Source organism: Rattus rattus, chromosome X (assembly GCF_011064425.1).
Source record: "Rattus rattus isolate New Zealand chromosome X, Rrattus_CSIRO_v1, whole genome shotgun sequence".
NCBI lineage: Eukaryota > Metazoa > Chordata > Mammalia > Rodentia > Muridae > Rattus > Rattus rattus.
In genome coordinates this window covers 14,322,935-14,349,456 of record NC_046172.1, presented here as the reverse complement: position 1 = coordinate 14,349,456, position 26,522 = coordinate 14,322,935, and the positions used below count along the sequence as shown (strand labels likewise).

Genomic DNA, 26,522 nt, shown 5'->3' with positions numbered 1-26,522 from the left:
ATGTCAAGGGAAAAGGCATGTGTCTTCAAATGTGCTGATACCCATCTCACCATTTCGTGTCTTATAGGATTAGTGAAGGGCATATATTTTGTGTCTTCCCACTGTGGAGGACTAGGTTTTACCCAGAGCACCCGCTCTAGCAATGCCATTTCACCAAGTCTTAAACTCCATCCATCAACACTAAACCCAGGGATATCAGGTATATCTAACTCCTTCTCAGTGGGGTATTGTCTTGTTATTGTTTTGTTTTTTTTGATTTGTTTTTATTTTTGTTTGTTTTTTGAGACAGGGTTAATCTATGTAGCCCTGGCTGTCCTGGAACTCATTCTATATATAGACAAGGGTGGCCTCGAACTTACAGAGATCTGCCTGCCTCTGACTTCAAGTGCTAAGATTAAAGGCCTGCACCACCACTACCCAACTCAGTAGACCAGTTTTTGACGAAAGCTTCAGCCAACCATTCACACAGTCTTTTAACACCTTTTAACTCTGTGAGTTTCTATATTAAAACTAGCATCTCGCTCAGCCTGACCTAGTTTTATGTTCCTTCCAGCATCATCCCACACCCTTAAAATCCATTCCCATGCTGGGTGGCGGTAGCACATGCCTTTGATCCCAGCATTCGAGGGACAGAAGCAATCAGATCTCTAAGTTTGAGGCTAACCTGGTCTACAGAGTAAGTTCTAAGACAGCCAGGGCTACACAGAAAGACCCAGTCTCAAACAACAAAGAAACAAACAAACAAATCTATTTCCACACATATCCCCAGACCTCTGCTTGAATGAATTAGCAAATTCATGAAGCCTTTTAGTGTACTGTAGCGTAGTGAAGTGTACCACGTCTCCTCATGGACTACACTTTCTACCTTGCCTCTAGGAGTCTGTTGACCCTTTTAATCTGGTTATAGGTCTAGAGGCAACTGTTGGTGGGCACTGTGGGACGTCAGTATTGTCTTGCCTGCCTGGCATCTCCTTCAGAGAAAGTCACTGCTGGTTGAACAGACAATGGAGGATTAATTTACTCAGTCAGAGGTGAAAAGGGCAATATTACAGGGTGTGGGGGTTGTGAGTGCATCTTCTGGTGTGGACGGAGAAATTACTTCCTCAGGTGAGAAAAGCCCTTCAGACTTTCAGGATTCAAAGTTCTCAGCTTCAGTAGGATCCAAGCACACATCCCCATCCCAGGTGTCAGGATCCCATTTATCTTAGAGTTTCTATGCTGTGATGAAACATCGTGACCAAAAAACAACCTGGGGAGGAAAGGGTTTATTTGGCTGATACTTCTATATCACTGCCCATCACTAAAAGAAGTCAGGACAGGAACTCAAGCAGGGCAGGATCCTGGAGGCAGGAGCTGATGCAGAGGCCATGGAGGGATGTTACTTACTGGCCTGCTCTCCATGGCTTGCTCAGCTTGCTTTCTTATAGAGTCCAGGACTACCAGCCCAGGGATGGCACCACCTACCATGAGCTGGGCCCAACCCTATTGATCACTAATTAAGAAAATGCCTTGGGCTGAGAGATGGCTCAGAGGTTAAGAGCATTGTCTGCTCTTCCGGAGGTCCTGAGTTCAATTCCCAGCAACCACACGGTGGCTCACAACCATCTGTAATGGGATCTGGTGCCTCTTCTGTCCTGCAGGCATACGTGTAGGCAGAAAGCTGTATGAAGTATACCTTATAAATATACCAAAAAAAAAAAAAATGAAAGAAAGAAAAGAAAAAAGAAAAGAAAATGCCTTAAAGCTGGACCTACAACCTGATCTAATGGAGGTATTCTCTTAATTGAGGTTCCTTCCTCTCAGAGGACTTTAACTTATGTCAAATTCATATAAAACCAGCCTGGACACCATTCTTTGGCAATTAATGTCGTTGCTCTAACCATGGAAACCCTCTGAGGGTAGGACTTGAATTTTCACTTTAATTCAGCCAACCTTGTATGAGGGCTTCAGTTTGATTTTCCACAACTTGAGCCTCTGGCTTCTCTTCCAGGGCACATTTAGAAAACTCTAGGCTGTGCACATTGGAGCTGGTCAGTTCTATCACTGAACTCACTGTTTCCCTCCACCATATTCTGAGACTCTAGAAGTTGGCTAATTTTCTAATGGAGTTCACTCCTATCCTTTGTCAACTTATCCAAAGATGCTAGAAGCACCAGACCAGAAGCATCATTTTCTTTATTTTCCCACAAATTGTTGAAAGTTTCCTATACAAAGACACCAAATCTGTTGTCTTTCACAGCTGGTGAATCAGGATAAGCAAACGCATTTGCCTCTTTAAGTTTGTTCACACCACAGGCTCTCAGTAACTCTCCAAGCTCCCAGGAGAGGGAGCGACTGGAGATGCTTGGGTAACTAGAGGTGTTGGTAAATTGGGAAGCCTATTCTAGATACTTATCATATCTATCCTTAAACTTCTGTTGCTTTAGAGCCATTTCTGGTAGCAAAATTTCTATTAGTCAGAGTTCTCTAGAGTAATAGAACTTATAGAACACACACACACACACACACACACACACACACACACACACACAAAGCTGGATGTCTCAGCTGATCTTCAGTATTCAATAGAATCCCCCCAAAAAGTAATGTCAGGAGCCATCCATGGAAGGCTAAGACTAGCAAATGACCTTCCTGGAGGTGGCCCACCATTTTTGCATGGTATGCAATGGGTGAGCTCTAGGAAGCAAGGTCCCAAAGAGATGTCATTTCAGGATTGCTTCTTGCATCTGATATGCCTTTCCTCTCATTATTAAATCAATATAACAATCCCTGGGTGTTAGCCCCCCTATTGATCAGATGTCCTGCTGATCAACATGAAGATGAACTCTCATGAATTAATGCTGTTTAGATGAATTAGTGATTTTATAAAGTTCCTGATTTGATTATAATGATCTTAGGAAGAAAAACCGAAGAGATAGTTCTTTTGCTAAAAAGATGTAATAAAGTTAGAATCAAGAATAGAATGTGCCCATTCCTCATAATAGTAAGTAAAGGCTGCATAAATAAGAAATACAATAGGCTTTCATAATCACATTAAAGAGAGAAATATGCTTGGGACAAATTTGTGTTCAAGGAAAAGTCCAAGGATTAAGCCACAGGTGTGCACTAGGATAAAACATAGAATGAAACAGTGATTTGACCTTGTTAATGGAATACTTCTGTTACTCCCTTTTTATCTATGAAGTAATTCATTCTTTTTTAAAAAAGATTTTATTTACTTATTATTATATGAGTTCACTGTAACTATCTTCAGACAAACCAGAAGGGGGCATCAGATCCCATTACAGATGGTTGTGAGCCACCATGTGGTTGCTGGGGATTTGAACTCAGGACCTCTGGAAGAGCAGTCAGTGCTCTTGACCACTGAGCCATCTCTCCAGCTCTGAGGTAATTCATTCTTACATAGGGAACTTTTTGTATTAAGGATATAAAGAGCTAAAAGTAATAAAGAAAGGTAATACAGCCATTTCCCACTTCACCTGGTGTGTATGTGTCTGTGTGAGTGACATCTTTCCTTTCCTTTTTCTCTCTGGTTCAAAAAGAGTTAATGAGCTTCCTGGCCAGCAAGAGGCTTCTGGCTGCCTGGCCAGAAAAAGGAGCACTAGCCATAAATCCTCTTCTGAAGTCCCTGTTGCTATACAGCATATGTTAATTGCCAAAGAATTATACAGTAAGTTTATAAAGTAAATAAGAGTTAAGTTTCCCAGCGCTTACTGAAGCACAGAACAGAAAATTAAAAGGCCAGAGGTCATCAATCTTTTGACCTACATCCAACTCTGTGTTCTACTTCAACCCTTTCCGGCTGGGCCGGCTCCTGGTAAAGTAAGGTCTCATGCCAGTGAAGGAATGGACTTGCTAGCAAGGGCTAAAAGTAATAAAGAGCAGCAGGCAAAGAACAAAAGCTTCCTCCTTCCTCGTCCTTTGATAATAGGCTTCCAGCAGAAGGCACAGTCCAGATTAGAAGTGGATCTTCTCACCTCAAAAGATCTGGATTAAAGGTTTCTCTTCTGACCCTAAAGATCTGGATTAGAAGGGAGTCTAATATAACTACTACAAAATGTAGAATAAAAACCTCATGAAGTGGGGTGGTGAGGTCAAAAGAGGAGCTGGTTCAAGTCATTTAGAAAATGGTGTGGAAGCTGGGTGGGTTAGTACATGCCTTTGATTCCAGCACTTGGGAGGCAGAGTCAGTACATTCTCTGTGAGTTTTAGTCCAGCCTCATTTATGGAATAACTTCCAGGGCAGCCAGGCCTATACACTGTTTTGGAAAAAAATACAAAGAAAAAAACCCAGCAGCAACAAAGAAAGACAAAACAAAAGAAACTGATGTGGAAACTTCAAGATCAAAGCCAAAAGCAACTGGACAAAAGCACTTAACGGTTAAGTGCTACTATTTCCCAAGGACACCTAGGTGTTTCAACAGTTTGCTTGTTCTTTTTTTTTTTAAAGATTTATTCATTTATTATATATAAGTACACTGTAGCTGTCTTCAGACACACCAGAAGAGGGCATCGGATCTCATTACATGTGAGCCACCATGTGGTTGCTGGGATTTGAACTCAGGACCTCTGGAAGAGCAGTCGGTGCTCTTAACCGCTGAGCCATCTCTCCAGCCCCCAGTTTGCTTGTTTTTATTATGTATTTTTAATTGTGTGTATGGGTTGAGTATATGTGTGGGTGTACAGAGAGGCCAGAAGAAGGCCCTGGATTCCCTTACAGTAGCTATGGAGTTACAGGTAGCTATGAGCATCCATGAAGGGAAGTCTATAATAAATCAAGTATGTGGTACTAGAATATCACTATTCATGTTTGTTGAAAGTACATACAGACATAATTACAGATATGTATCATACATGTGTTGACATGTATGTATGATACATATCCCAGTGTGTGTGTGTGTGTGTGTGTGTGTGTGTGTGTGTGTGTGCGTGTGTGTAGCTAGTCTGATAAATGTGGATGAAAAATGAATGGTAAAGTGTGCTGGCTGTTCTTGGTTGTCCACTTGACTACATTTGGAATTAACTAAAACCCAAATGACCAGGCATACCTGAGTAGTTGTTTTCATTAAATTATTTGCAATGCAAAGACTCACTTTTAATCTAGATCTTTTGAGGTGGGAAGGAAGATCCCCCTCTAATTTGAGCCACACTCACAGAAAGGACATGGGAGAAAGAAGCTAGCTAGTTCTCTGTCTGCTTGCTCTCACCTTCCCTAAGAAGCTCATTCCTTCACTGGCATTAGAGCCTACTTCTTCAAGGACTTCATGGACTAGATTCTTAGACTTTCTATTCACAACCAGCCATTGTTGGATGAGCCAGACTATACAAATGTATGTATATGTAGAGAGAGAGAGAGGAGGGGGAAGAGGGGGAATCCATTCTATAAGTTGTTACTCTAGAGAACTCTGACTAATACACAAGCGGAGGGAAAAAATATAAACTATATTGCAGTAAAGCTTCAACATCTTGAATATACAAGAAACTCTTGAAACTTGAAGTGTGAGACCAAAAGCCAATTCAGAGACTGGACAGACAATGTAAGAAAGTCCAAGTCACATGTTATTTATTTTAATTTGTTTGTTATGTGACAGGTTCACAATTAGTAGCATGGGACGGTGCGTGTGTATGTGTGTGTGTGTGTGTGTGTGTGTGTGTGTGTACATCTGAGCGTGTAGCTCAGTGGCAGAGGGCCTATTTAGCATGTACACATCCAATGATTTGATTTTCATCACTACTAAAACCAAGCAAACAATGATAACCCAAAACTCTCAGTAACTTCTCTTGAGAAGCTCAAAGCCATGTCCTGGATGAGTACTGTCCCTTCCCAAGCCATCTCCTCTGTCTCTCTCTGTTTATGTGTTTGCGCTTAAATCTATATTTAAACACACACCTTTCCTTTCTCTCTCTCTCTCTCTCTCTCTCTCTCTCTCTCTCTCTCTCTCTCTCTTCTTTCTTTCTTTCTTGCTAAAAACTGTTTTTTAATAAACTCCAACTTTCCTTCAAAATATACTAGAGAGTTAGCTCAGAAATAGAGCATTTGCCTAGCTTGCAAGAGTCTTGGGTTGACCCCCAGAAGCACACACACACACACACACACACACACACACACACTCACACACACACACACACACCACATGACATTAAAACAGTCCTTAAACACATGAAAATATAATCATTTTCATTCATAACAAAAACACAAGTTAAGCCACACTAAAAGAATGAATAAACAACTTGTGGCATATGCATAATAGGACATTCTATCCACTGACAAGAGAAAAACATCTGATAACACCACAGCTTGGGTGAATTGTGAGAGCCAAAAGTGAAAAGAAGAGGAAATAAAAAGGAGTACATTGTATCGCATTCTATCTGCAGGAAGTTCTACAATAGACAAATGTACTTCAGCCGGAAAGAAAAACAATGTTGCTCTGGCTGTAGGAGGAGGGGTGGAATGAAAGAACCTTTAAGGGGGATTGAGTGGATTGTGACAACATAGGCGACAGAACAGTTATTGAATGGTATCCTTTAAATGACTGCATTTATATTGAGAGACAGCATATATCAATAACATCTTTCAAATTACAAGGGTCCTGCTTCAATAGATTTCCCACAGCAGGAAAACAATTTCATTTCTATAAGAATACAATGAGCAACAGTGTTTTTCAGATCTGAGATACTTAGGACACATTTAAATACTTTTTTTCTGATGTTTTCGTTTTTGTTTTTGTGTTGGGGATCACATCCAGAACCTTGACTGTGTTATCAAACCTTTTCATGGAGCTAGTTTTTACTTGTAATGGGGTTTTCTGGTTTTGTTTTATTTGCTACTGTTCTCCTCACGAATTTTTAGCTTTCTCAATGACTAGATCTTTTCCCTAACATGATATAGAGCACTGTGTTAATAAAAATCATTGTCAGATCGTTTTTTTAAAAAAAATGAGGGGTGGGTGGTCAAGGACTTTACGTGAGGCGGGATTCCCCTTTGGGGTCACCCTAAGAGGGCCGGAACAAGACCCGAGGAAGCTTCCGCTTTCATTTCCATGGTTATTAAGTCACTTTCTCTTTAAAGGAGCGTCGCGGAAGGTTAATTTTCTGTCGGAGGACTACTTCCCTCTCGACGAGTCCACTCATGATACAGGGATACCATAATGTCACATAGCAATGAGTAATCTATAAATGCTCAAAAGCCACAACAAACTATTTACAATTTTATAAAAACCGAAGAAAAAATTGTATGACCTTTAAGCATCATTGCTTTCTCTACGTCTCTAAAATGCTGAACATTTGAATTAGCTTGTTTCCCCTCCATTGCTGGTCAGTGGTTCGCTCCGACCTTAGCACTGACAGGCCGCAGAAGCTGCGGCTGCGCACAAAGCTTGCGGGGGGTGGGGGGAGGAACATGGCGCAAGCTCTGTCTGAAGAGGAGTTTCAACGGATGCAGGTGCCGCTGGATGGGGGGAAGACCACCCGTTTAGGAGACTGGGGGCGGGGTAGAGAGAAGACATGCCGTCGGCTCTGAAGATTTGGTTGGGATGGGTCTTAAGTATAAGCGGGTGGTCTGGGGAAGGGAAACTGAGGCTCTGGGTGGCGATCTTATTGATTTCGAAGATTCTACGTGGGTTCTGAAGGTTGAATTCTGTTAGCCTTGTAGGGAATGTAGAATGTCTTTAGGTGAATCCTTTCTCAGTCCGGATTCGGGGTGAGACCTTTCGGTTCATGTGTAGGGCATACCATTAAATGGTGATGATTTTAGACTTTAAAGGATGGAGATTTCGAGGAGAAATTATTTTGTCTGGAGAGAGAAGAAGCAGGCATTTGGCCATTTGCGTCATGTGGGGGGGCGCTGGTTGGTGATTTGACAGGACAAGACCATGAACTGGTGGGAGGTGGAAAGTTTGTGGGAGATACCAATACCACTAGGCTAGGGGAGTAGGGAAAGTCTATGAATCTATTCCCTAGAGTTGCTGTGCCATTGATGGTAGAAGATCCTAAGAGGGAGGGAGGGAGGGAGGGAGGGAAGGAGGGAGGGAGGGAGGGGTATAATTTCATGGACTGGGGTGATTCCTTTAGAACTGGGGTGAAGAGCATTCTGAGTGGGTAATACCATTAACCCAGATTAGAGGAAGAACCAGAGGATATTTTTAAAAACTGATATTTGGGGAGTTCAGGAAAGGGACATCACTGTTTGGGGAGTAGTCTGACCTGGTACTCAGACCTGTTGATCCTTTTCAGGGCATCCTGAGAGGGATGATAGCACTGCACAATGAATGGATACTTTGTGAGAGAGCATTAATGGGAAAGACTGAAATGGGGAAGCCTTAGAGTCCTGTAAGTTGGGGGCAGAATGCTTGAGGGAGCAGAAGTATTCCATTGATCCGGGAGTTAGCTGCTGTACTTGAGAGATACTGAGGATCTAAGAGTGAGCTCACTGGACCATAAATGGGGAGGACTGCTGTAAATTGCAGAAGATTCTGAATAAGACTAGTTCAACTGGCCCACTCAAGGGTATTTGAAAGATCCTGAGGGACAGACATAATGTCACCCCTATTGGATCATGACTGAAGACATCTTGTGAAGAGTGGGTAGATAGATACTTGAACATGGAAGATTTATCCTGTTTGGGCAATGTGTAAGGAAAAACTATTGGGTTCATTTGGAGAGGGACTTCAAGGTGGGTAGAAAGGTATTCCAGTTGGCCTAGGATTAGGAGAGATGATATCTGGGTCTTGAGGAGACCAGGACAAGAAAGATCCTATAAGAGCCTTCTGATCTGGAGCAAACCAGTGTGCTGAGAGAGGTGGAGCTGGTGCTTTGAGAGGGATATAGAAACAGGGGTAGGGGACAGTGGGTTGTTCTGAGAAGAATCAGATTCAGGGCTCTACAAGGTTGGAAGATGGACATGGACTGTGTGGGAGGCGGCCCATGCTGCACTTCCTCTTAATTCTATACTTAAGGGACTCTCACTTGTTTTGAAAACCTTGACAGTTCCACAGGACCTTGAGCAACATCCCCTGACTCACGGAACTTGGGAAGGAGAAAGATCAGATTCTCTTTCCTTGGGAAAGAATTGGGCCCCCACTGCTGGCCAAAGGGGCATTCTGAGTCTAGGCAGGACAGTGTGGTTACAGGTGGAGCTGAACAAGGTGGAGCTGGGGTCCAGGGCTTGCTTGCCCATTTAAGAATACAGTATCCGGGTTGGGATTTAGCTCAGTGGTAGAGCGCTTGCCTAGCGGCGCAAGGCCCTGGGTTCGTCCCCAGCTCAAAAAAAAAAAAAAGAAAAAAAAAAAAAGAATACAGTATCCAAAGATCTTAAGGAGCAACTAAGGAAGTGCTTAGGCGATAGCAGTCCAATCTTTAGGACTTAGGGGCTTGTTTGCTTCATGTAGGGGTAGGAATGCTTTCCTGACAAGTATTTTTGTTTCTTGGATCCTCCAAAGACACAGCTCCTGGAACTCCGGACAAATAACTACCAGCTTTCAGATGAACTCCGGAAGAATGGTGTTGGTGAGCCAAGAGCGTCTCATTAGATGGGGTGGTTTTGGGGGGAATAGAGGCCTGATAAGATGACCCTTCAGTTCCTTGTTACCGCCTGAGGCTCAGATTCCCTGCTTTCCCTGCACCAGAACTTTCCAGTCTTCGACAGAAGGTCGCCTACCTGGATAAGGAATTCAGTAAAGCTCAAAAGGTACCTCCCTCCGCCTACCCCATCCACCCACCACTTGCTTCGCCCCTATCCATCTGACTCATTCCCAGTGAACACACCTACACCGAAGCAGACCTAATGTCACATGCTGCTTTCTTATAGTCATTTGAAGTATTTTTTTTCACAGAAATTTCTTCAGTTGGCTAATTTTAACCTAATCTTACTTAATTTTTGCGTGTGTTTCTTTTGAGACAGGATCTTGCTATGTAGCCCAGACTGGCCTTGAATTCTTGATTGTCCTGCCTCAGCCTCCCAAGTGCTGGGAATATAGATGTGTGCTGACATGCCTGGCTTTGCTTAATTTATTGATTGATTTTAATTTAGTCTAATAGCAATTGCTTATTCATTTTCATTCACTTTTTGTTTTGTTTTTGCGGTGCTACAGATCAAGCCTAGGATCTCATGCATGCTAGACAAGCTCTCCATGTTTGATCTTAGCCAAAAGGCTAAAACGTGATCTTTTTGTTGTTTACAAGACAGACTCTCTTGAAGCCTAGGCTGGCCTTGTGCTTATATTCAGCTGAATATGGCCTTGAACTCCTGATCCTCTATTCCTCATCCTCCTGTCTCCAACTCCCAAGCTCTGGGATTACAGGAGTAAGCCACCACCCCTGGCTCTAAGCTGCCTCTACTCCTGTGCTACATCTCATTAACTTTGTCTTGAAAAGGGTGTCTAGCTGTGTTTCTCAGGCTGCTCCCCCAATTCCTGGCCTCAAGCTGGCCTCCTTCCTCAACCTCTTGAGTACCTGGATCTATAGGCATGTATACCACATGGGGCTTCATTCATTAACTTTTAATTAGTCAGGTCTATCAGTAAATCTGCCTTGAGTCTGTCTCCTGTCTTCCACTTACACCGCTTCCTTTTGCTCCTACCCCATCCACTTGTCCTGGTCCTGTTGGTGACATGAGACCAAACTCACCTTTCGGATCCTTTAAAGATAAGATAGAATAGAGTCTAGCATGGCTTCTAAAGGCAGTCTAGATCCTTATTTTTATCCTTCTTCATTGCTCTGTGTTCGTGTTGCATATGGTACATGCTGACTAATACTTGGATGAGGGGCTGGAGCTCAGTGGTTAAGAGCACTGGCTGCTCTTCCAGAGGTCCATCCCCAGCATCCACATGGCAGCTCACAAAGGGCTTTAAGTCCAGTTCCAGGGGATACGATGCCCTCTTCTGGTTTCCAAGAGTAGTGCATGCACCCATACACACACAAATAACACTTTAAAAACAAAAAACCTAGGGGGAATTGTCCTCTGATCTCCATGTGTAAGCTGTGACATGTATACGCATGTGCACAGACACACGAAATAATACTGAAGAAATAGATTTTTTTTTAAAAAAAAATTCGTTTGGATGAATGAGTTCAGGAAAATCCAGCAGTCAGGAAGTGGGAGTTTTTGATAGGGCGTTGATTTCTTCCCAAAGCCTGAAAGTATCCTTGGCTGCCAAGCAGAAGGGTAGAAGTTGCTATGTTACATGAGAGAGAAGCACACTGAACAGATGGAGTGGCGAAGCAACAGTTGATTAGCTTGGAGATACAGTATATAAAGGGTTACATTCCAAGACACAGTTCCGCCCTCTCCCTCGAGCCCTCAAGAGCTTAGAAGAAAGGGAGACTCTGGGTGCTGTGATGCAAAGGCAGCAGCATCCTCACTCGTACTTCACTCATTTCTTCTGTTATTTCTGTGGGCTTCCAGTTGTTATGCAAGTTCTGTGTTTAAACATCTTTCCATCCCACAACCCACCATTGCCCTCACTTTAACACCTGCTGCAGTATCTCCGTATCCCACAGGGGGGTCCATTGCTGTTCACTTTAGCTCTCTTCCACCCTTCCTTTTAGGCACTAAGCAAGAGCAAGAAAGCTCAGGTAAGGGGGTCTTTGGTGGGTGAATATGTGTGCAAGACTGTCACAGTGGGGATATTTCTGTTTGGTGGCATTGTACTGGCCTTTATCTATGTACACCCATGTATCTGCAACTTCCTCACTGCTGTGTGTTTCTCTGTCTCTCTTTCTTTCCCCATGTTTGTCTCGCATCCTTTGCATCTTGGCGCCTTTTTCTTTATCCACGCTGAATCTGTCTGCTCTCCTACTTTGCTCTCTGCTTCTTCTCTTCAACTTTCCCTTTGTCTCTTCCCCACCTCTCTCTCTTTCCTTGTTCTCCCCTCTGACTTCTCGTTTCTCTTCCTCCCATTCCTCTATCTTCCTTCTTTCTTTCCTTTCTGCTCCATTCTTTCCCTGTTGATACCTCTCTGTTCCTTTCTTCTTGCCTTTTTCCTGATCAACCTCCCATTCTGCATCTTCTCCCCTTTTCTTATCTCTCCATCATTATTTCTCTTCCCCCATCCCCTTGTCTACATTTGCCTTCCTCTTCTCTCTACTTCTCCATGTCTCTTTTTGCTCTCTCTATCTCTCTCCTTCCCTGTATGTGTCTCTTCCCATATATCGCCCCATTCTTTCTATCCTATATGCTTCCTACCCAATACCATTATTCCCTTCTCTCTCCTTCTTTACCTACGTCCCCATCCTTTCTACCCCTGTTGGAGTCCTGGCCCGTGTCTGCCACTGCAGGAAGTGGAGGTACTGCTGAGTGAAAAAGAGATGCTGCAGGCAAAGCTGCACAGCCAGGAGGAGGACTTCCGTTTGCAGAACAGTACACTTATGGCCGAGTTCAGCAAGGTGCTGGTGCCCGGGATAGCTGAGGGGGGAAATGGGAATGGTGCACCTGTGTATGCATGGGCGAGAGCTACCTAGGCTGAAAGCTCAGCAGTAAAGGGTGGACAGGGTCTGGCGCCGAGCACTGTCCATGGTGCTGAAACAGGCCATAGTCTGTTGCTGGGGGCAGTAAATTGACAGGTGGGGCCAAATACCTTCATGGAATTAGATCCTCTGAGCCCTGAGTTTATTTGGTCCCTAAGCCACTCCTTTTATTTAGTTCAAGTCTCCATTTGTATAGTTTGGGCTGGTGCTATGGAGCCCCAGTGTATTCTGGGGCTTTAAGTAAGGTTCTTATTGTTTAACATGGATGGAAAAGTGTTTGAACTGCTTCCATTTTCTTTTTCTTTTCTTCATCTGACATGAATCTGGGGTTCCACTTCTTCCAGGTAATTCATCCTGGATTGGCTAACTCTATCTCCTTACTGATTTTAATATCCTGGTTGACACCCTTCTGGGCAGTTGGAAGTCCTTTGTTTTATTCTCCTAGTAGTCTTCTGTTTCCGTAGTTGAACAGTTTGTGAGTTTTCAGTGGGTTTTAAGGAAAAATATGCTGTAGGGAAAAAAGAGTGTTATTTCTAAGGCTTCACCTGATGGGAATATAATGCCTTAAAAAGGCCAAATGAGCAATATGATTATGATGCGTGTATACAGTAAGAAATTGTCAAAAATAACACCAGAAACCACCCAGGGGCTTGGGATATGGCTTTATTGCCGAGTGCCTGAGTCAGGAACGATTCTTTTTTTTTTTTTTTTTTTTTTTTTTTTTTTCGAGCTGGGGACTGAACCCAGGGCCTTGCGCTTGTTAGGCAAGTGCTCTACCACTGAGCTAAATCCCCAACCCCAGGAACGATTCATGTTCGAGCCCCAATATTGCACACGCTGTGGGTGAAGGGGCCTCTTAGCACTTGGGTTTTAGAGACAGAAGAATCCGAAGTTTAAGGTCATCCTCAGCTACATAGCAGTTCCAGGCAAGACTTGGCTACATGACAAATCAAAGACTAGAGAAAAAAAATACTTAAAAGAAGCTCAAAACAAAATACAACAGAAACCAATCTTTAAGCACTTACAATGCCAGGAGAGGTGATTTAATGGTCAGTAATTCTAAGTAGTGACTCTGGAGCCAGAAGGCTTAGTTGAGTATCTTCGCTATATATTTTACTAAGTAGAATGGTTTTTTTTTTTTTTTTTTTCGGAGCTGGGGACCGAACCCAGGGCCTTGCGCTTGCTAGGCAAGTGCTCTACCACTGAGCCAAATCCCCAACTCCACTAAGTAGAATGTTAAATGTGTCACTGAGCCTCCTGTTTCTTAATTCCCAAATGTTGAATGTGGAAATGGTAATGCTAGAAGCACCTGCCGTACTGGGCTTTTGTGAGGATTCAATGGGTAAACATATGTAAGTCACTTAAAGCCTCCTATATAGGATCAGCTATGGAACTGTTTACTACTGACATTATCTCGTTAGTTCATCTTCCCTCTAGAATATGTCTTGACTCATTTATGACAATGAAGATCCAACCCAGGAATCCCACATGCTAAACATGCATTCTATCAGTGTGCCACATCCTCATCCCTTCCATACTTAGATAGATAGACAGATAGATAGATAGATAGATAGATAGATAGATAGATAGATAGGTAGGTAGATAGATAGATAGTGGATGGGGAGAACAAAAGAAGGTAAATGAGAGGGAGGAGTGTTATATTGAGGAATGTGGACTGTCACTCGGTGGAAGAGTGCTTGCTTACTATGGGACATGTTTGTATTCATTGTGTGATTTTGGCCTGCTACCGCTCTACCACCTCTCATCTCCCCTGCTTCTGCAGCTTTCTCATCTCCTTACTTGGACTTCTCTGTATTGGCCCACTCCACTATTTCATAGAAGTTATTTTGCCCTCTAGATTTGACCCCGCTGTTTCTTTAATTAATACTGTCTGCTATGAAGCTCTCTCCTGAGTCCCTGGAGCTCTCTGGTGCTCTTCTAACTACTGGAAATGATTTTCTGCATCGCTCTGGGTTCCTTCATAATCCCCTCCCACTCCTCTCAGGCCCCGGTGGTACTTACCAGAAGGCCTGCTGCTAGAGCCTGCCAAGACATTTCCTCAGCTCAGTTGTTCCTTTGACTGATCAAAGGATCTGCTATATATTCTGTGTTCTAGAAATAAAGTTGCGAACCCCACAGAATGGTCTTAATTTTGGGGTAACTTTACTGTTAGAGTTTATTTTTAATTGCTGTAATAAAACACTGACCCAAAACGAAAGGGAAGGAAAGAGTTTATTTGACTGACAGTTCACAGTCCATCATTTTAGGGAATCCAAGGCAGGAACTGTAGGCAGGAACTGGAGCAGAGACCATGGAGGAGCCCTGCTTGTTAGCTTATTCTCTGTGGGTCACTCAGGCTGTTTGCTTATATCACCCTTGTCCATCAGCCCAGGGGTGGCACCACTCACAGTGGGCTGAATCCTCCCATACTAATCATGGGCTAGAGAGATGGCTCAGTGGTTAAGAGCACGGACTGCTCTTCCAGAGGTCCTGAGTTTAATTCCCAGCAACCACATGGTGGCTTACAACCATCTGTAATGGGATTCAAGGCCCTCTTCTGGTGTGTCTGAAGACAGCTGCAGTGTAGTCACATAAATATAATAACTAAATCTTTAAAAACATCGAGAAGGTGTCTAATAGACTCCACTATGTGCCAAGTTGATATAAGCTGATAAGGTTTTCTCTTCTCAGATAAAACCTAGCTTGGGTGAAGTTGACAATAAACTGGTCAGAACACTTATATTTTATGGGTGGGCTGGGGAGAAATAAGAATAGCGATAGCTGACTAATGCTATGTCTTCTATTCCTATTTCAATTGCTCTGCACTATTCATTTAATTCTCACAATACAGTTACGTAGTGCAAGTAGGTATCCTTTTTTAATGGATGAAGAAAACTGAGCCCCAGGGAGGTAAAGTAAATTTGTCCCCAGATCACCCACCTGGTTAAGTAGGAATTTATGTCCAAGCAATCTAGTTTTAAACTATGTTTTGTGATTCCATGCTATAAAACAAAATCTAGCCAGGCATGGTGATGGTGTATGCCTGTAATTCCAGCATTTAGAAGACTGAGGCAAGAAGATATTAAGTCCAACACAAGCCAGGGCTACATGGTGAGATTCTGTGTTAAAGAACCAACCAACCAGACAAACAAATAAACCAAAAAACAATGACAACAAAAAATCCCCACACAAACATGTAAGATAAAATAAAACATGTCAACAAATTTAATTGGAATTGATATCCGTCAGAAAGGAGGAACAGAGAATGCTGTGGTAAAATACTGATTTTTTTTTTTTGCATTGCTAATCTTATGAAAGATGACATAGTGGTAAAGAATGCATAGAAGCCAGTCAGGTAAAAAAATGGTTGAAAGAAATGATATTGCATCTGAGACAATAAAATATTTTTCCTTGTGGGCCTCACTCAGTAGTCCGATCTGAGAGCAAAGACAGGTGATTGTCTTGTGAAACCATTGTTTTAACCAGGAGATTGAACAGTATGCCTGCTCTATTTCATTTTCATGTGTACTTCTTCAAAGCTAAAGAACGGGACTATAAGACGTGTAAGATATATTTACACCGGAAATGTCGTGCAAGCTGTGTGTGATGCCTGGGTCGAGAGGGAGCTGTCCTTGGATCCAGGGACCTGGGCTATTTTTCTATAGATGGAGAGGCTGTCCATGGTGATAACAACTTCACGATCTTTGCCTCTGAGAGGTTGGGAGTCAGCAAAGGGAAGGTTGTTCTCAGTATTCCCACCCCCTTTTTTTCCTTTGCTACTTAACAGATGTGTAAATTGGAAGTTGTTATTATGTCTCAGTATTTTTATCCACAACATGGAAGGGCAACCACACCCTTGGGCTCTTGTGGGAAATTTAAGGAAGTCTACACTGAGCGGCCAAATGCCATGTGTGTTCTGGTGGCTATTGTTCTGATTTGCTGTGTCTCTGTCGTCTCTCTCTGTCTCCCTGCTCAGCTCTGCAGCCAGCTGGAGCAGCTGGAGCTGGAGAACCGACAACTCAAGGAAGGGGTTCCTGGAGCAGCTGGACCACATGTGGACGGGGAGCTGCTGAGGCTGCAGGCAGAGAACACAGCCTTGCAGAAGAACATGGCAGGTGCATGGAGACCTTCCAGAAATAGAGAGACTTCAGGTCTTGAGCAGAGCCAGGATGGGTATAGTCCTCTTGTGGGAGAGAGAAGAAATTTCAAAGGGAGACTTACCCGAACTAGCATATGATTTTGGGTTTTGGAAGGCATTTTATCTCTCTGAGTCTAAACTTGCTCGCCTACACAGTACATCAGAGTGTCTATGCCAGGAAGAGGGCGCAATTAAGTGCTTTCGTTCTGCATTAGTTCAGTGTCTGGTAAACAGCAAATGTTAGAGAATAGCAGAATGAGTGTTGAAAAGAAGATACAGATGCTAACTAAGCAAAACTAGGACACTGGAAAGATTCTGAGCCCAGATTGTAAATAGGGTCTGGGATGAAAGCAGAAAGGCAGGGGCTGGAGAGATGGCTCAGTGGTTAAAAGCACCGACTGAGGGTTGGGGATTTAGCTCAGTGGTAGGGCGCTTGCCTAGAAAGCACAAGGCCCTGGGTTCGGCCCCCAGCTCCGAAAAAAAAAAAAAAAAGAGCACCAACTGCTCTTCCAGAGGTCCTGAGTTCAAATCCCAGCAACCACATGGTGGCTCACAACCATCTGTAATGGGATCTGATGCCCTCTTCTGGTGTGTCTGAAGACAGTGACTATATATAATATATATAATTAATAATTAATAAATCTTTTAAAAAGAAAAAGCAGAAAGGCAGCTTGGGAGAATGTGAGCAGGGCCTGACACGTAGCCTTTGGTGAGTTAGTAGGGCTTACGTGGTAGTGGGTGGCGGTTCCATGGTCAGGAATGAGGCTGGGTCCAATATGAGTAGGAATTAAGGTTATATGTGTAAATATGGTATGGAACATGGTAGAGAGGATTTATGAGGTGTGTGGATCTTAAGAATTATTTGTGACAGACCTGAACGAGGCTTCCTTTGGGGCAGGGTCCTGTGCTACCTGAAAGGCTGAAGGATAAATAGTTCTCCTTATATTTGAGATGTGGCAAGGGACTTCAGAGATGATGCTCTTTATCAGACTTTCTCGTTCTACTCAACAGCACTGCAGGAGCGCTATGGGAAGGAGGCCGTGAGGCCCTCCGCTGTCAGTGAGGGCCAAGGGGATCCACCAGGAGATGTACTCCCCATTTCCTTGTCTCCCATGCCATTGGCAGAAGTGGAGCTGAAGTGGGAAATGGAGAGAGAAGAAAAAAAGTTGCTTTGGGAACAGCTACAAGGCTTAGAGGTAAATCTGGGTCTCTAGGGACTGGGATGCTGGGAGACAGCAGATGCCTTACCTCTTGTCTGTGGGCCCATGGAGATGTCTGTGACATCACCATCTCATGGGCTAAAGGGAGGCGGGACAAGCAAAATTAGAGGCCTTCCTCCATCCTTGCTGATAACAACTCCATCCCTTATCTTCCCCCCCTACCACCCGCAGAGCTCAAAGCAAGCTGAAACCTCTAGACTCCAGGAGGAACTTGCTAAGGTGGGGTTTGCCGCTGCCTGGCTTTCTCCTGACTTCAGAGGAGCATTGTGCCTCCTCAGAGCTTCAGTTTGATCAAATGTGAAACAGAGGCTCACAAATCTCAGAGTTACTTTCAGAGTGGAATAAGCTAATGTGGTCCCATTCTACCTTGTGCATGGCAGGCCCCATCATTTCTGTTGCCTCAAAGCTTTGCCAATTCATCCATATAAGAATGCCTTTAGAATCTGGGGGCCCCGTGCTGAGACAACCCGTCAGGATCCTATTTTCCAGGCCTACCTGCCTAGCCATTCTGTGATGTTGCCATCGGCACCACTTTCGGAGCATAAATAATGACCTTTGGAATCCAAGGGAGGTAGTTGGAGATGACGTTGCTGCTGCTGACAACTGAGCCATCAAATTGCTTAACCCTTCTGAGACTCAGTTTACCCATTTGTAAAATCAGTAGTTTTCAGTTCTCAAGGATGTCCTGAGAATTCTGCAAGAATATAGGTGAAGCCTGACTTGTAGGAAGGACTCAGTATGGTGTCTCTATAAATGTTGTTATTGTTTATTTTATTTTGTCATTAGTCTTACTGTTATTATTTGTCTGTACTCCTTCCTCTTTCTCCCTCAGCTCTCCGAGAAATTGAAAAAGAAACAGGAAAGGTATACTTTTCTTTTCTAGGGTTTTGGGAGGCCTAGAGAAAGAGGGGTTGGCTTGCGGAAATGACATATCTATGTCTTGTCTTTCTATGCCCAGTTTTTGCCGTCTACAGACAGAGAAGGAAACACTGTTTAATGATAGCAGGTAACTACTGGAGTTGTCTGTAGCAGAAAAACGGGGACCATGCCCAGGCAAAGTAACCAAAGGCTACAGGGGCAGAAATGGGAGAGTGGGCTTCTAGCCATGCCTAATATACCCTATCCCCTATCCTCATTACCCTTAGGAACAAAATTGAAGAATTGCAACAGCGGAAGGAAGCTGATCTGAAAGCCCAGTTGGCTCGCACCCAAAAACTACAGCAGGAACTTGAGGCTGCCAATCAGGTGATGGGGCTGGCTCCCAAGATCCCCTGAGTGGAGAACCAGGGCTGGCAGTCGGGGGAGGCATGAGGTCTTTAGAGACCGATTGGAATGTTAGAGCTTTGGAGATACAGCAAGCTGATGAGTATGCGTAAGCTCTCTAGGAGCTAGAAAAATGGGAACTCAGAAACCTAAGAGCCTCAGGAATTGTGATAGGAGTTTATATGAATCAGAGATTCCTGAAGTGGGAGTCTAAGGACTCTGGTTGTATGTAAGTTTGTATGGGTCAGAACTCTCGCTGGAGTCTGGGATCAGGAATTAGGGTGAATGTAGTTGCGGAACTCTCCCATTAGAAACTGGGTGATTAACAGAGCGCTTGCCTAGCAAGTGCAAGGCCCTGGGTTTGGTCCTCAGCTCCAAAAAAAAAAAAAAAGAAAGAAAGAAAGAAAGAAAGAAAGAAAGAAAGAAAGAAAGAAACTGGGTGATGGAGCTGGAGAGATGGCTCAGTGGTTAAGAGCACTGACTGCTCCTCCAGAGGTCCTGAGTTCAATTCCCAGCAACCACATGGTGGCTCACAACCATCTGTAATGGGATCTGATGCCGTCTTCTGGTGTGTCTGAGGATAGCAACAGTGTACTCATGTATAAACAAATAAACCTTTAAAAAAAAGAAACTGGGTGATGGAGACAGGTGGTGGTGACATGAGCCTTTAATCTCAGCACTCAAGAGACAGAGAACTCTGTGAGTTCAAGGCCAGTCTGGTCTACAGAGTGAGTTCCATGACAGCCAGGGTTATTATACAGAGAAACCCTGTCTTAGGGGAAAAAAAGGAAAGAAAGGAAGGAAGGAAGCAAGAAAGAGAAAGAAAGAAAGACAAGAGAAGAGAAGAGAAAAGATAAGAAACTGGTAATGTTGAAACCTTTAAAAGCTGTGATATCAGCTGGGCAGTGGTGGTGCACACCTTTAGTCCCAGCACTTAGGAGGCAGAGGCAGGCGAAGCTCTGTGAGTTCGAGGTTAGCCAGAGATGCATAATGAGACCCGGTTTCAAAAAACAGCTAAAAAGTTGGGATATCAGTACATTTGAGACTCTTAGGGGTCAAAGATGTAAGGGTTGAGTAAACAGTGGACTTTTTCAAGTATGGGGTAGTTGAGACCTTCAGGGTCTGGTTCTATGATGTTTAGGAAGTGAGTTGTCCATGTGAGTCGTGTAGGCTTGAGGTCCTCTGGGTTTTACCGGAGAGGAGACAAGCCTGAGGTTTCTCGGAAGGGAGAATATGGTGCAAGGACCCTAGAAAACTGCAGTGTGAGAGCCAGGCCCAATTCTGGATAAAAACCTCAGGAGCTGTTGGTGATCTAGGTCTAAAGATTCCCAGTCATGGGAAACCAGAGCGGTGGTGGAGATGGGTCGGTCTGAGGCTTCTTCAAGAGCTGGAAACTGAAGTTGTGAGTTTGAGATCTCTAGGATCTGGGGCTAGGTGTCTGTGTGAACTGAGGCTTCTGCGCTTGGGACATTGGGGTTAAGTGCATCAACAACTCCTGGTTCTTAGGTTCTAGAGATGGGTAAAGTTACAGTCCCTGGGGACTGAAACCCCTAGTGTTCCCAAGCTGGAATCTGGATGCGTATGAACCCCTTGGAAGTTAGGTTCAGGAACTTAGGTATGTCCTAGGTGCTCGAAGGCAGAGAAAGAGGGAGGGAATGTGTTTGAGAGCTCTATGTATAAGTGATGTATGTATCACTTGGACGCTGGGTGAACATGAAGTCTCTGACAGCTAGTCCAAGACTCACAGGGGCCAAGCACATGCTTTTAGGTGGTCACAGAGGGAGTCCGTGTATTTGCATCCGCCCGGGGAAGGATGAGGTCTGGAATGGGGTTATCTGACATCCCTGTTCCTACAGAGCTTGGCAGAGCTAAGAGATCAGCGGCAGGGGGAGCGTCTGGAGCATGCAGCAGCACTGCGGGCCCTACAAGATCAGGTACATTGTACTTGGTGGGCTTGGGAGCTGGGGGTTGAGGGCGGTGAGCAAGCTGACTTGGTATCTTACAGGCAAGCATGGCCCAAGGGGTCTTGCTCTTCCTAGTCCTGGTCTGTGTGTCTGTGTGTCTGTCTTCCTTTCTTTTCTTGACTGCGGGTAGGTCCTGTCCCTCTGTTCTGGACCTGCTCTCACCTGTCGTGGGGGTGGGGCCAGGTGTCCAGCCAGAGTGCAGATGCGCAGGAACAAGTGGAAGGGCTATTGGCTGAGAACAATGCCTTGAGGACTAGCTTGGCCGCTCTGGAGCAGGTACAGGATACCTGGGAGCCCTTGCTGATCTTTCCCTGTTTCTTTTTTTTCTTTCTTTCTTTTTCTTTCTTTCTTTTTCTCTTCCTTTCTTTCTTTTTTTCTCTCTTTCTCTGTCTCTTCTCTGTCTCTGTCTCTGTCTCTGTCTCTCTGTCTCTCTCTCTCTCTGTCTCTCTCTCTCTCTCTCTCTCTCTCTCTCTCTGCCTGTGGTCTGGACCCTTTACCCTTCTGTGGCCTCTGTTTTTGATCCTCCTTTCTCTTGGTTTCTAGCCTTCTTCTCCATCTACTCCTACTTTTCTGGCACTCAAGTTTCTCTCTGATAAAATGCATGAAATGTAACAATCTTAAGCGTACACTCGGTAAATCCAGTGTCCTTTAGAATTCTGCGTAGCTACCTTCCAGATCAAGGTCAGGAGCATTTTTCAGTGTGTTAGAAGGTTCCTTTACCCTTGCAGTTAGCATATCCCTGGAAGTAACCAGTATTCTGACCTTTAACAATATAGGTTCATTTGCCTGTTCTTTAACTTTATCTAAATAGAATTGATGCGCTTCTGTCCTTGCTTGCTTTCTGGTACCTGTGTCTGGGAGCTTCACCCCTATTCTGCGTGACTTCTTTATCACTGCACGAACATTTCACTCCTCTCCCTGCTTTTCTGTTTTAAACATCCTGTCTTTCTTCCTCCCTTCACACTTCTCTTTCTCTGTTTCCCCGGAACCGGGAGATTCAGGGGTTCCAGGGCTTTAGGGCTCCCTTCCATTCCTTTGCCCATTACCACATTCTCCAGATCCAGACAGCAAAGACACAGGAACTGAATATGCTTCGGGAACAGAACACTGAACTGGCAGCCGAGTTAAAGCATCGACAGGCTGACTATGAAGAGCTTATGGGACAGAAAGACGACCTCAACTCCCAGCTCCAGGTGAAGCGTCTTCTGATCTGCCGTGTAGTTTACTGGCACTAGTGCTGTGACTTACCATTGAGGAATAGTGAGAGACTTTGGAGTCAGGAAGACCTGGCTGGCTGGCTGGCTTCTTAACATCCTGGTACCTATATGTCCTAACATGGGTAACTTTACTTTTGCAAAACTGAGCCTTCTCAGTTAATCAGTTTCCATTCTGGTATCATAATGTACAAATTGAACGTCTCTCATGCGTAATACTTATTATGATTGCTTCAGATTTTGTCTCATGTGGGAATATTTGCATATATTTACTGAGATATCTTAGGGATGAAACCGAAATCTAAATATACCTTATACATATAGCCTGAAGGTAATTTTATAAAACTTTTTAGTGCTCCTGCCTTGTTTGAGATGAAGTAGAGCTCTCTGTGCAGCCCTGGCTGTCCTAGTATTTGCTCTGTACATCAGGCTGGTTTTGAACTCACAGAAATCCACCTGCCTCTGCCGCCCAACTGCTGAGATCAAAGGTGTGCATTGGTGGTCAGGTGTGGAATTCCCATATGTGGCGTTATGTACAGACTCAAAAAATTTCAGATTTTAAGCCAGATATACTGGTGTATGTGTATAATCCTAGCACTTAGGTAGCTGATGAGGCAGGAGGATTCCCATATGCTTTAGGCCACTATTGGTTGCATAGTGAATACTGGACTATCCAAGGCTACATAGTAAGACTTTGTCTGAAAGAAACAAGAAAAGTTTCAGATTTTAGATTTTAGGATAAAGGCTGAAGCCTGGAGAAATTAAAATAATACTGGGTCAAGAAAGAAATTTGGGGCCAGACATAGTAGCACAGTCTTTAAATACCAACACTTGAGAGGCAGATATCTGAGTTTGAGGCTAGCTTGGTCTATGTAGTGAGTTCAGGACAGAAGAGGCTGCATAGTAAGTCTGTCTCTCTGTCTCTGTCTGTCTGTCTCTCTGTCTCTGTCTGTCTCTCTGTCTCTGTCTGTCTGTCTCTCTGTCTCTGTCTCTCTATCTCTCTCTGTCTGTCTGTCTGTCTCTCTCTCACACACACACGCACACACACACATACACACACAGGTTTAGGGCTGGTGATACAGCTTAGTTAACAGAGTACTTGTATAGTGTGCACAAAGCACACTAGGATTTAGTCCACAGGACTGCATAACACAGGCTCCGTGATATTTATGTTGTAATCCCAGTTCTTAGGATCTCACACACACATAATGAAATAAGGAGGACCAGAAGTTCAAAGTCATCCTAGCTACATAGGAAGATCGAGGTCAGTCTGGGTTACATAGGAGATTTATATTAAGGTGTGGGGAGGAGGCAGCAGGGGGCGGGGCATAGCTGGAGAGCTAGTTCAGTGGGCAAGAGTACTTAGTAACAAGAGCAAACATGAAGAACTGAGTTCAGAATCCAACACCATGTGTAAAGTGTGCCCATAACTCCTGTGCTGGGAGGGCGGCAGAATGATGCCAGGATAGCTGGAGCTTGATGGCTAGCCAGATTCTCCAGAAACTGTGAGTGACAGATTTAGTGAGAGACCTTGGCTGAAGGAAATGAAGTCAAAAGTGAGAGGAAGATGCACCAAGTAGGCTGTTGAGGGCTGAATGAGGTCAATGAAGGTGGATTCTTTTTTCTCTTTTCTTTATTTGGTTTGAGACAGTTGTTTGTTATGTGTTCCTGGATGGTCTGGTACTTATGTGTAGCCCAAGCTAGCTTCAAACTCATGGCCTCTCAAGAACTGCTATTCTAGGCATGAGCCTCCACACCTGTCCTGAATTATGAGTATCCAACCACCAGAAACCTGGGTTCTTCTCCCTGGCTATTGTACAGCCTTTCACACAGACCTGTGCTTTGCTTCCTGGATGGTCACCTTCATATGTACATTGTATGTGGAAGGAGAGAGGAAAGGGAGCTGGGAATGGTAGTAAGGAGCCCCTTCCTTTCTTTTGAGAGCATGCTCTGCTGACTGTGATGGTTCCCGCCTATAATCCTAGCACTCGGAAAGCTCACACAGGACTGGAGAGCCAGCTCAGCAGTGAAGAGCAGTGGCTGCTCTTCCAGAGGACTCAGGTTCAATTCTCAGTGCCTGCCTGGCAGCTCACAACTGTCTGAACTACATTTCCGGAGCATCTGACGGCCTCTTCTGACCTCCACAGGCACCAGGCATGCATGTAGGACACAGACATAACATGCAGGCAAAAGACTGTGCACATAAAATGAATGTAAAATAGATAAATGGAAAATTAAAGAATAAAAAGCTTAGGAGGATTGTGAATTTGAAGCCAGCCTAGGTGACAAACAAAAACAAAAACAAAAACTCCAGTAATAACAGGTGGCCTTCATTCCAAGGAGGCAGAGGCAGATAGATCTCCATGAGCTTTAGGCCAGCCAGGGAGGCATAGTGGGACCCTGTCTCAAAAACAAACAAAAAAATCATAATAATAAACACCTAAGTTACACTTACCAATTCTAGATGCAAATTAATTACCCGAGCTGGGCCCAGTGATGCTCACCTCAATTCCTAGCTACTTGGGAGACTGAGGTAGGATTGTCTCAATTAAGGAATCAAGATCCAGTCTCAAAAAAGAAAATACAAGCCAGATGTGATGTCGTACACCTTCAATCCCAGCACTCTGGGGAGACAGAGGCAGGAAGATCTCTGTGAGTTTGAGGCCAGCCTGGTCTACAGAATGAGTTCCAGGACAGCCAGGGCTACACAGAGAGACCCTGTTTCAAAAACAAAACAAAAAGGAAAAAAGAAAACAAATTTCTTGGTCTCAACCACCTGGGCAGCTGCTCTTGGTTGGGGGCTATCCTGCACTTCAGGCAGAACAATGGTGGCTGTAAAGAGGACAGAAAGTCTCTGGGGCTGGTCAACTCTAGTCTCCTTTCTGTTATGAAGAACAGAAAGTACATGCTAGGATACAAGCAAACTCTGAAGATAACCAAACATGGAAAAATAAAATCAGCTATTATTTCCAACGTACCCATCTTTGAGGCAATCTGAAATGGAATACCATTATTCCATGTTGACTGTCGTCCATCACTACAGTGGTACAGTATCTGGAAAATATTACAGAGTATGTGCACTAGTTTCATTAGCCCTGGGATTTTGATATTAGAACAGATTGGTAAAACGCAAACCTGGAAAGTTTTTCTTTAAGAGAACTTGCCAGAACTTATTTGTTTATTTGTTGAGAGAGAGAGATAGAGAGACAGAGAGAGAGAAGAAAGAGTCGCATGGTGGCACACGGCTTTAACCCTGTCTTTTTTTTTTTTTTTTGGTTCTTTTTTTCAGAGCTGGGGACCGAACCCAGGGCCTTGCGCTTCCTAGGCAAACTCTCTACCACTGAGCTAAATCCCCAACCCCTAACCCTGTCTTAAAACAAAACAAAACAAAACAAAACAAAACAAAACAAAACAAACAAAAACCAAAGAAGGAAGGAAGGGGAAAACAAGCCCAGACACGATATCTAATGCCTGTGATCTTAACATTTGGGAGGTAAAAGCAGGATCAGGAGTCCAGGGTCACTGTTGGCTACATAGCAAGTTTGAAATAAAGTCCTATCTCAAGAAAAAGACTTTTGACGGAACATTTTGTCCCAAAGAATAGAGAGGATTGTAGCCTGGCACTTGAGAGGCACATGAGTTCCAGGCCAGCCTCGTCTACATAAGAGAGTTCCAGGCAAGCCAGGGCTACATAGTGAGACCGTGTGTCAAAAAAAGAAGAGAATACAAAGAAGCAAGAAGTGAGTCACATGGCCCTTCCTGTCTGTGAAGGGAGAAATACTTTAGATGGTCCTATTTCCAGCTATAAATTCTGTTTCTAGGGGTTGGGGATTTGGCTCAGTGGTAGAGTGCTTGCCTAGCAAGCGCAAGACCCTGGGTTTGGTCCCCAGCTCTGAAAAAAAAAATTCTGTTTCTAAGAGAGCAGGGAAGAAAGTACTGAGGAGCGCGTAGCAGTGTCTGTCATTTCTCCCATTATGATTAAGATTGTAATAGCTACTTTATTCGGGGGGGAAGGTCTAGCAGAAGTGTTCTAGTTCATTGGTACCTACCAGAGACTCTTTCCCAATTTCTTCTTCTCTCCTGAACTAGGAGTCGTTAAGGGCCAATAGCCGGCTGCTGGAACAACTACAAGAAATGGGGCAGGAGAAGGAGCAGCTGATCCAGGATCTCCAGGAAGCTCGGAAGGTGGGGCATCATGGGAAGAGGGAATGAGATGGCCTAGTCCATGAGGGTAGGAAGTGTTATGGCCAAATCTTGGCAG

General features: G+C 44.1%; 1 protein-coding gene across 3 annotated transcripts in view; it reads left to right on the top strand.

Annotated features, from left to right (window-relative positions):
• The first annotated feature begins 7,359 nt into the window (after nucleotides 1–7,359).
• The window catches only part of Gripap1 (GRIP1 associated protein 1), a 28,997-nt gene continuing 9,834 nt past the window's right edge, over nucleotides 7,360–26,522 (top strand). The window contains exons 1-15 of one of the 3 annotated variants that reach the window (XM_032889721.1): nucleotides 7,360–7,441; nucleotides 9,438–9,504; nucleotides 9,624–9,685; nucleotides 11,545–11,571; nucleotides 12,274–12,381; nucleotides 16,439–16,577; nucleotides 17,612–17,796; nucleotides 17,992–18,039; nucleotides 18,653–18,684; nucleotides 18,779–18,826; nucleotides 18,966–19,065; nucleotides 20,940–21,017; nucleotides 21,231–21,323; nucleotides 22,106–22,240; nucleotides 26,351–26,446. In XM_032889721.1, coding sequence (XP_032745612.1) covers nucleotides 7,400–7,441; nucleotides 9,438–9,504; nucleotides 9,624–9,685; nucleotides 11,545–11,571; nucleotides 12,274–12,381; nucleotides 16,439–16,577; nucleotides 17,612–17,796; nucleotides 17,992–18,039; nucleotides 18,653–18,684; nucleotides 18,779–18,826; nucleotides 18,966–19,065; nucleotides 20,940–21,017; nucleotides 21,231–21,323; nucleotides 22,106–22,240; nucleotides 26,351–26,446 — 1,260 coding nt within the window. In that variant the 5' untranslated portion in view covers nucleotides 7,360–7,399. The remainder of the gene's footprint in view (nucleotides 7,442–9,437; nucleotides 9,505–9,623; nucleotides 9,686–11,544; nucleotides 11,572–12,273; nucleotides 12,382–16,438; nucleotides 16,578–17,611; nucleotides 17,797–17,991; nucleotides 18,040–18,652; nucleotides 18,685–18,778; nucleotides 18,827–18,965; nucleotides 19,066–20,939; nucleotides 21,018–21,230; nucleotides 21,324–22,105; nucleotides 22,241–26,350; nucleotides 26,447–26,522) is intronic. The other 2 variants (XM_032889723.1, XM_032889724.1) reach the window with 2 other exon arrangements.